At 42.8% G+C, this 8,947-nt stretch overlaps 1 protein-coding gene across 1 annotated transcript; it reads left to right on the forward strand.

Moving 5' to 3' along the window:
* Positions 1-2,095: 2,095 nt before the first annotated feature.
* LOC310795215 (extracellular calcium-sensing receptor-like) lies at positions 2,096-8,560 on the forward strand (the record flags this gene model as incomplete). Its single annotated transcript, XM_083657280.1, has 6 exons — positions 2,096-2,316; positions 2,513-2,810; positions 3,102-3,896; positions 4,079-4,306; positions 5,221-5,344; positions 7,647-8,560. The coding sequence occupies exons 1-6, from the start codon at positions 2,285-2,287 to the stop codon at positions 8,558-8,560; spliced, it is 2,391 nt and encodes a 796-aa protein (XP_083513406.1). The 5' UTR covers positions 2,096-2,284.
* Between the last annotated feature and the right edge of the window lie 387 nt (positions 8,561-8,947).

An 8,947-nucleotide genomic window follows, 5' to 3' on the forward strand; every position in this document is an offset into this window, starting at 1 on the left:
GGAGCCTTGAGTTTTGCATTGCTCAACACTTGGCTATAGGCTATAGAGACTAAAACCATTGTTGGCCTAATTTTTCAGAAACAAAAGTTGGGGCTTGAGCAGAACACACTACCATGTCTATAGGGGCTTGCTTAAACAGGAAGATGTTTAATGAAACTGAGAATATGTCAATGTTTATTATTATTGTTATTGTTATGACGTGTAGTTCTTAACCCTAGGACACTAATGTCGGGTGATTTTCACCCGGACAATTGAATTCACATGATTTTCATTGTCTTGCTGCTGTCTGAGGTGGGCGGGTCATTAGGTACCTTCAGGATGCTCACTGACGTCATTGAATGTAGGTTTGTTTCCCTGCTCCCATTCATGGTTTTTTCTACCGGCTACGTGTTCAGGTGATTTTCACCCGACGTTAGTGATAGAGGGTAAAATATCTTCGGGTTAGGGTTTATGGTATTGTGGTGACTTGTGTGGTGATTTTTACCACACAAGTCCCATGAATGGGTGGACCGAAGGAGAAGTTGGGAGCTCCTTTTTTTTGGGGGGGGGGGGGGGGGGGGGGGGGGGTTGTAACGATTACCTCATTTTTCCCGAATTTGACATATTTTTTATAGTGTCCCCCATAATAAATTTTTTTGTGTTTTTTGTGATATTTCACATTTAAAAACAAAAGAAGAGTACCTCAATTTGCCATGTATTGTTGTACTTTAAGATATTTTGATGAGAAGTATGTTTTATGGGGTATATTGCATCGGGTGAAATACACCCGACGTTAGTGATGGTGTGACTTTAAATCACGTTAGTGTTCTAGGGTTAAGCCTGTGGAGAATAACGCAGTATGCACAATCTGATCACTCTTCCTTAAATTAAGTTTGCTGTGAAGCGTTTGTACAGAGGCATGTTTTTGGTTTTACTTCTTCATATTATACTTGCAGTTATCTAGGCAATGTTGATGTTTCTATTAATGAACAAATAGGTAACATGTATCATCGTGTTAGCATTATATTCACTAAATCTGGCTTCAAACGACCCAAATTGGGCTTCATACGGCCCAAATCTGGCTTCAAACGACCCAAATTGGGCTTCAAACGACCCCAATTGGGCTACAAAGGGCCCAAATCTGGCTTCAAACGACTCAAATTGGGCTTCAAACGGTCCAAGTTGGGCTTCAAACGGCCCAAATTGGGCTTCAAACGGCCAAAAAAATTCCCAGCGCGTCGGCCCGTATCGGCCTGGCCTGCCTGGTATCTAATGCCCAGCCTGAATTATGATCCCAGTCCGCCCAGGTGTAATAATCCCACAATGATCACGGCTTTAACAAGCATCACAGGCTGTGTAAACAGTGTAAAGTGGGCTCTAAGCGTCAGGGGCAGTTGCCCCCTCAGATTTTTAGGGGGACCAAATTTTAAGGGGGACAAAATGTCCCCATGTCCCCCTTGTTCCGGCGCCAGTGTACATTGGCCAATATCACTATTAGACAGGTCGGGGGTGGGGGGTGGGAAGTGACTTGACTTGGGACTTGACTTGCCTTAACTAAGGACTCGACTCGACTTGACAAAACCTCTGACTTGACATGACTTGCCCAAAACAAAATGACTTGGGACTTGCTTGAGACTTGGACCAAATGACTTGGGACTTATTTGAAACCTGGACCAATGTGACTTGGTCCCATGTCTGCTGAATACTGCCAATCTCATTAAGAACTTTCCAGTTTTGCACCTCCCTCTGTCCTGTTCCCCCGGTGGAGCCATCGAACATCACTGTTCCATTATTTTGTCATGCTTTAATATCTATAAATGCTGATGCAAGCTCTGCCCTGCTACTGTTAGGCCACATCTGCTGCTGCCCCGCACTTTGTCTTTTAAGGTCCTTACCTTTGTGCGATTCATTCGCACGTCAATAATATTTTTAAACGTATATCAGTCAATCGCTGAGCGATATTGTTTTCTAGGACCAGGGTCGATTTTTCAGAAATTAGCTTCCGACGTGTACACATCTGTTGCTGTGATTGACAGGTGGGTCAAAATTCGCATCACAATTTCGTGCTGTATATTCACATCGCTCTTGGTGTCTAACGGCCTTTAGTATGTCCACCCAAAGGTGGACAGAGCAGGGTTGGGCCCTTCTGCAGCTCCTGCTGGTGGCATCTCTCTCTGGGGCTGAGGAGCCAGTGTGTCAGCAGATAGGGGAGCCGGAGATCCCCCAGCTGTCTAAGAATGGGGACATTATTTTGGGAGGAATCTTCTCTTTCCACACCAGCTGGAAAGGCAGACAGGACACCTACATGTACAGACCACTGCCACTGCAGTGCACAAGGTAAATCACACTGTACAGTAGCTGTTTGACATAAGTAAAATAGACGTTCAGATGTGCTGGGAAGATATACAAAATGGATTAAAAAAAAAGTCACATTGAGTTGTGAAATGAGAAATGTTTGCTCATATAATTTCAATTGTAATTTTGTTTGATTCCAAGGACATAACACCAACTATTTATAATGGTTTGGGTCAAGTTTGACTTTCGCAGGGTTCCAGTTTGCTCAGGCTATGCTTTTTGCCATTGAGGAGATTAACAACAGCACAGACTTGCTGCCTGGCATCTTTCTGGGCTACAAGATCTATGATGACTGTGGCTCACGTGCAAGGGGAGTCAGGGTGACACTGGCCTTGGCTAACGGTAATGAGGATATATCCACAGCCTCCGAGGCACCCTGCACCAGACCAGCCCAAGTGCAGGCCATTATAGGACCAGCCTCCTCCTCTCCTTGCATGGCTATATCCACTGTCATTGGACCTTTTCATATCCCATTGGTGGGTAGTTTTTCTTTTAAACAAATGTAGCATGTACTGTAATGGACCTTTTTATTTATTTATTTATTTGGATTCTCATTAGCCGCTACCAAGGTACTGGTAGCGACTACTCTTCCTGGGGTCCAGACAGTTTGCCACAGTTTGATCTATTTTGTTTTATTTTCTCAATAATACAGTATTTAATTACAGTATACTGCCATTTGTCTGACACACAGTAAAGGCAGTTTTAAGATAATTACTGCTAATGAGCTCTATGTTTTCTTGGGAATATCATTCCTTTCTACTCCCTAGATCAGCCACTTTGCCACCTGTGCTTGTCTCAGTGACAAAGTCCGGTACCCTTCCTTCCTCAGAACAATACCCAGTGACTTCTACCAGAGCAGAGCTCTGGCCCAGTTGGTCAAGCACTTTGGCTGGACTTGGGTCGGAGCAATTAGGAGCAATAATGATTATGGCAATAACGGTATGGCCATATTCACAGAGACGGCCCAACAGCTGGGCATCTGTCTAGAATACTCTCTATCAGTATTTAGAACAGATCCACCAGAAAAATTACAAGCAATAATTGACATTATCAAAGCTTCCACTTCCCAGGTGATTGTCACTTTCCTCTCCCGCATGGATATGGAAATACTACTACATGAGATGGCCTCCCACAACCTGACTGGGTACCAGTGGGTAGGCACTGAAAGCTGGATCATTGATTCTCACACTGCAACTATGAATGGACACCACATCCTGGATGGTGCTATAGGGCTGTCCATCACCAGGGCCCATGTCACAGGCATGAGAGAGTTCATCTTGGATGTAAATTCACTGAATTCATCTAGTAATGAATTGTTCACAGAATTCTGGGAGACAATGTTTGATTGTAGGTTTAAGCAGATGAAGGGCTCAGAAGGGAATCAGAGATACTGTACAGGCTCTGAAGATGTGTCTGGGCAGCAAAACATTTTCACTGATATGTCACTCATGCCCATCTTTAACAATGTCTATAAAGGAGTGTATGCTGTGGCTCACGCACTACATAGTATTCTTGGCTGTAAAGACGTATGTGGCAATAAGGTACAGCCAGATCCATTCATGGTGAGTTGAACACTGAAGGCTGAATGATAGTTCATCATTATGTGCTTCACATGAACTTTTTTTTTTGCCTTTTTTACAGTATTCTTTAATAAATTGTTGCATGTCCATCATTCTGCAGAACTAATACGAGGTGGTTTACATTGAATGGGATATGAAGTAAAGTAATATATCTATCCACTTAGATTTTGCAGCACATAAAAAAGGTTCAGTTCAAGACAAAAGAGGGGGAGGACGTTTACTTTGATGAGAATGGAGACCCAGCAGCAAAGTATGAAATCATAAACTGGCAGCCAAACAAAAATGGCAGTGTGGAGTTTGCCACCTTTGGTCTTTACGATGCATCTTTACCTGCAGAAAAACAGCTAAATCTGCACACTGAGTCCTTCATTTGGGCACAAAACTCAGAAAAGGTTAATACCGTATGATCATTATGGATTGTTAAAGTCGAGCTGAAATGGGATTCCCATGGTCTGTGATTCCTTATCATGACTTATTTTGACTGAAACAGGGTAGAGAAGCAGGGCATAAGTGTAGGAGTTTGATTTCACCATTGGAAAGTGGGTGTGTTTGTGACTGGAGTTGATGAGACTGAATGGGGCGATGCAAGCCTTGTGAGGCGAGTGGACTGTGCAGCGCGAGACAGCAGCTCTCCGCAAAATTATGAATTTTACTGGACAAATCTGAAACCTTCCAGTCATGTTCCAATACCAGTCTATGTACAAACACAATATAATGTATAGAGGCTTGTGCACTGCATGCTTGCTGGCTGGTTCACTGAACCAAGCCCCAGAGCAGAGGACCAACGGTTGGCTCTCTCCGGGCATACAGCCTCTTCCTTAGGGAGAGTGCTGGCTGCCCGCCTTGAAGCATCCTACGAGCCAAATGCGAGTTAACGAGCCAGTTACATGTCTTTTGCAACGTATATTAACATTTATGGGCTAGAAAATTCTTTCCATATAGGCAGCCTTGTTGCCTGCTCAAAGTTTTCTCCTAGCCATGAGGATTGATTGTCAGCTGTCATATCATGATAATTATTCGATGTCGATATCAACACAGCATGTTTTACTTTTGATTTGAAAAACCAAAGAAATTTGATTTTTGTAAAAAAATAAAAAAATAAAAAATAAAGCATACATTGTTAAATAGGGGCACTGTACAACCAGGGATGTGATCTGAAATAGTTAAAAAGTCCTTTGTCATTTCAGTTTGACTTTAACTTGTGGGATTATTGTATGGTAATGTCGATTTCATCCGAATTCCAAAAGGTGACTTAAAGACAACAGCATATCAAAGTATATCTCATACTGCTTTTTTGTTCATGCAGGTGCCTGTGTCAGTGTGCAGTGAGACCTGTCCCCCAGGAACACGTAAGGTCCTCCAGAAAGGAAAGCCGGTCTGCTGCTATGACTGTATAGCATGTGCAGAAGGAGAAATCAGCAACACCACAGGTAGCCTACTCTATTATTTAATGGATGAAAGGATAGTAAAAAGTAATAAAAATTGAGTTCATCATTAGGACATTTGAATATCAAATTTGGGAGTAGTGTGTGAAGTCTTCTTCTGATTTATAGAAAATGGTTGAGTTGCATTACAGTATGTGATTATACTGTCAACATGTAAATTAGTTTGGAACAACTAGTATGCATCAATCACTTTTTTTTTGACTACTTGCTGAAGCCTTTTCAGGGGAACAGGGGGCTGGAACCTATCCAAGCATACACTGGGTGTAAAATTATGAATCAATTACTTATGTAAATAAGTAGCTTACATTCTCCCTCCTTATATATTGTCTCCCCTAGTCAAATATACACTATTTCTTGTATGGCCAAAATGATCACATTTGGCCTACCACCACAACTTTAAATATGTTCACCCAAAAATAAAAATTCAGTCATTATCTACCCACCCCCATCAATCACTAGAATATAACATCCTACTACCATAATTGGGAAGCTGTATGCGTATATGTATGTCTGTCCAAATAAATGTTGATGTTAAAATTAAATTACTGTACATTAAAATGTATTATATTTGATATTTGATAGACAATTTACATTCTAAATCTAAGATACATTTTCAAACTAATAAAAACATTACCCTTTTATCTGCTTAACAGTAATTTCATTAGTTAGATTTAGAGTTGATTGTAAAAAAAGCACAAAAACATATTTAAAGGGGTGTAGCCCTAACCCTACCCAGAACCCATTCTCATTCAGATATCTTGAGGTGAGAGGTCAAGGGACCTCTTTGAAAATGACCATGCCAGTTTTTTCCAACAGTAATATCGGCTACATTTAATTAGTACTAGAAACGGAGCGCGCTCTTTCTAGTGTCCCTCCTACAGTGTCTCGTCCTTGTCCTCCTTCCCCTCCTCCTCCTCATCATTCATTTCTACTGTACCTCGTTGGTCGCCCTCAAGGTCTCGCCTGCTTTGCAGGCTCGCAGGTTTATCTCAAGAACCGTTTATCCGATCGACTTCAAACTTGGCGAGTGCGCTGACGGGAACCCTGTGGAGTGGAGTGCAAATTTGGGAGACATGGTCATAGTGTCAACTATTGGCAACACAAAAAGTGGTTTATCTCAAAAACCGTTCATCCGATTGACTTCAACCTTGGGGAGTGCGCTGCTGTAAACCTGATGGAGGGCGATGCCCAATTTCGGACACATGCAGCAGAGTCATAGCGCCACCTACTGACAAGACAAAACCTGTGTATTTTGCGAACCGACGTCAGATCGACTTCAAACTTGAGAGGTGCGCTGCTGGGAACCCTTTGGAGAGTGGTGCCCAATTTTGGAGACGTGCGTAGTCATAGCGCCACCTACTGGCAACATAAAAAGTGATTTATCTCGAGAACTGTTCATCCGATCGACTTCAAACCTGGGGAGTGCGCTGACAGGGAACCCTGCGGAGTGCGGTGCTCAATTTTGGAGACACGCATAGGCATAGCGCCAACTATTGGCAACATAAAAACCTGAGAACTGTTCATCTGATCAACTTCAAACTTGGGGAGTGCGCTGCCAGGAACACGATGGTGTACAGTGGAAACATTCTGTGCAATTTGGACATGTCATAGCGCCACCTACTGGCAACACAAAAAATGGTTTACCTCGAGAAACAGCTGCTGGGGACCCAAGAAAGTGCAGTTTCGAATTTTGTGCAATTCATCCAATCAGAACATGGCTTTCACGTTTCTCGAGAACTGAATTTCGGGATCAGTTTGGTTGCACCCACAAAAGTGCCCGCTATCATGCTCCCTTCCCTCCCACCACCCACATCCCCATAGACACTCCCCCTACCCACCCGTCGAACCCCGACTTGATGACCTACCAATCCCTTGCTATGCCCCCTATTCCTTAGCCCCGCCCCCTTCGCTAAATGTCTATGAGTGACTAACTGAGTGATGACTGTAGGGGCGGCTGTAGCTCAGGAGGTAGAGCGAGTCGTCCACTAATCGCTTTGATAAAAGAGGTCGGTGGTTCGATTCCCGGCTCCTCCAGTCTGCATGTCGAAGTGTCCTTAGGCAAGATACTGAACCCCAAATTGCTTCCCCCTGCCGCCATTGGTGTATGAATGGGTGAATTTACCTACTGATTGCAAAGCGCTTTGGATAAAGGTGCTATATAAATGCAGGCCATTTACCGTTTATGACTTTAGCAACTTCTGACACCGGCTTGGCCTACTACCACCGCCGTGGGAAATTAAGGGAGCTACTCAGGGAATCTAATATCTGTTTTGATTTTAACTTGTAGATTCCATCACCTGTGTGCGATGCCATCCTGAATTCTGGTCAAATGAGAAAAGAGATGACTGTGAAAAGAAGGACACAGAGTTTCTATCATATGAAGAGGTTATGGGGGCACTGCTCACGGCAGCGTCCCTGTTAGGAACTTGCATGACTGCTATCGTGGCTTTCATTTTCTTCAGATACAGGAACAGCCCCATAGTCAAGGCCAACAACTCTGAGCTGAGCTTCCTGCTGCTCTTCTCCCTGGCTCTGTGTTTCCTGTGTTCTCTGACCTTCATCGGCCGTCCCTCTGAGTGGTCCTGCATGCTGCGACACACAGCATTTGGGATCACCTTTGTCCTCTGCATGTCTTGTGTGCTGGGGAAAACTATGGTGGTGTTACTGGCCTTCAGGGCTACACTTCCAGGCAGTAATATCATGAAGTGGTTCGGCCCTGCTCAGCAGAGACTCAGTGTTCTGGCTTTCACTCTCATACAGGTCCTGATTTGCATACTTTGGCTAACTATCTCTCCTCCTTTTCCTTTCAAGAATTTTAAACACTTTAAAGACAAAATCATCCTAGAATGTGCATTAGGCTCAGCTGTAGGCTTCTGGGCTGTGTTGGGGTATATAGGAGTCCTGGCTATGTTATGTTTCTTTCTAGCTTTTTTGGCTCGGAAACTGCCTGATAATTTCAATGAAGCCAAATTTATCACCTTCAGCATGCTGATATTCTGTGCAGTTTGGATCACCTTTATCCCTGCCTATGTCAGCTCTCCAGGGAAGTTCAGTGTTGCTGTGGAGATATTTGCAATTCTGGCCTCCAGTTTTGCACTGCTAATCTGTATTTTTGTTCCAAAATGTTACATAATCTTATTGAAGCCAGAAAAGAATACAAAAAAGAACATGATGAGTAAAATGCCATCAAAATCATCATGACAAGTGAATACAATAGGCATCGTAGAATGACAAGAACTTTTATTTCATTGGTGAATGCAATCGGGTACTATTATAATTAACTGTGGTTGCTGACATTTACATTAATCCCAATTATTAATACAGCACACTATGTGTTATGTTGAGGTTCATTTCTCAGACTGGCAAACTAGCTCTTGCAAACCCAATGCTTTTTCTTTTTCTTCTTTTTAGTCCTCTTTATTTTATTGAAGAACAAATTATCTATCAGCCGAATGTCAGCCATTGAGACATTCATTTCTTCATTCTCAAATTGAGTTTCTTTGGGACAATAAATTATTGTATTTATTGTATTTTACTATTTTATTATATGACAAAAACAACTCTGGTGTCCGGTAGTCTCCTGAGGCT

The sequence above is a fragment of the Poromitra crassiceps genome (genome assembly GCF_964638095.1).
Source record: "Poromitra crassiceps genome assembly, chromosome: 21".
Taxonomy (NCBI): Eukaryota; Metazoa; Chordata; class Actinopteri; order Beryciformes; family Melamphaidae; genus Poromitra; species Poromitra crassiceps.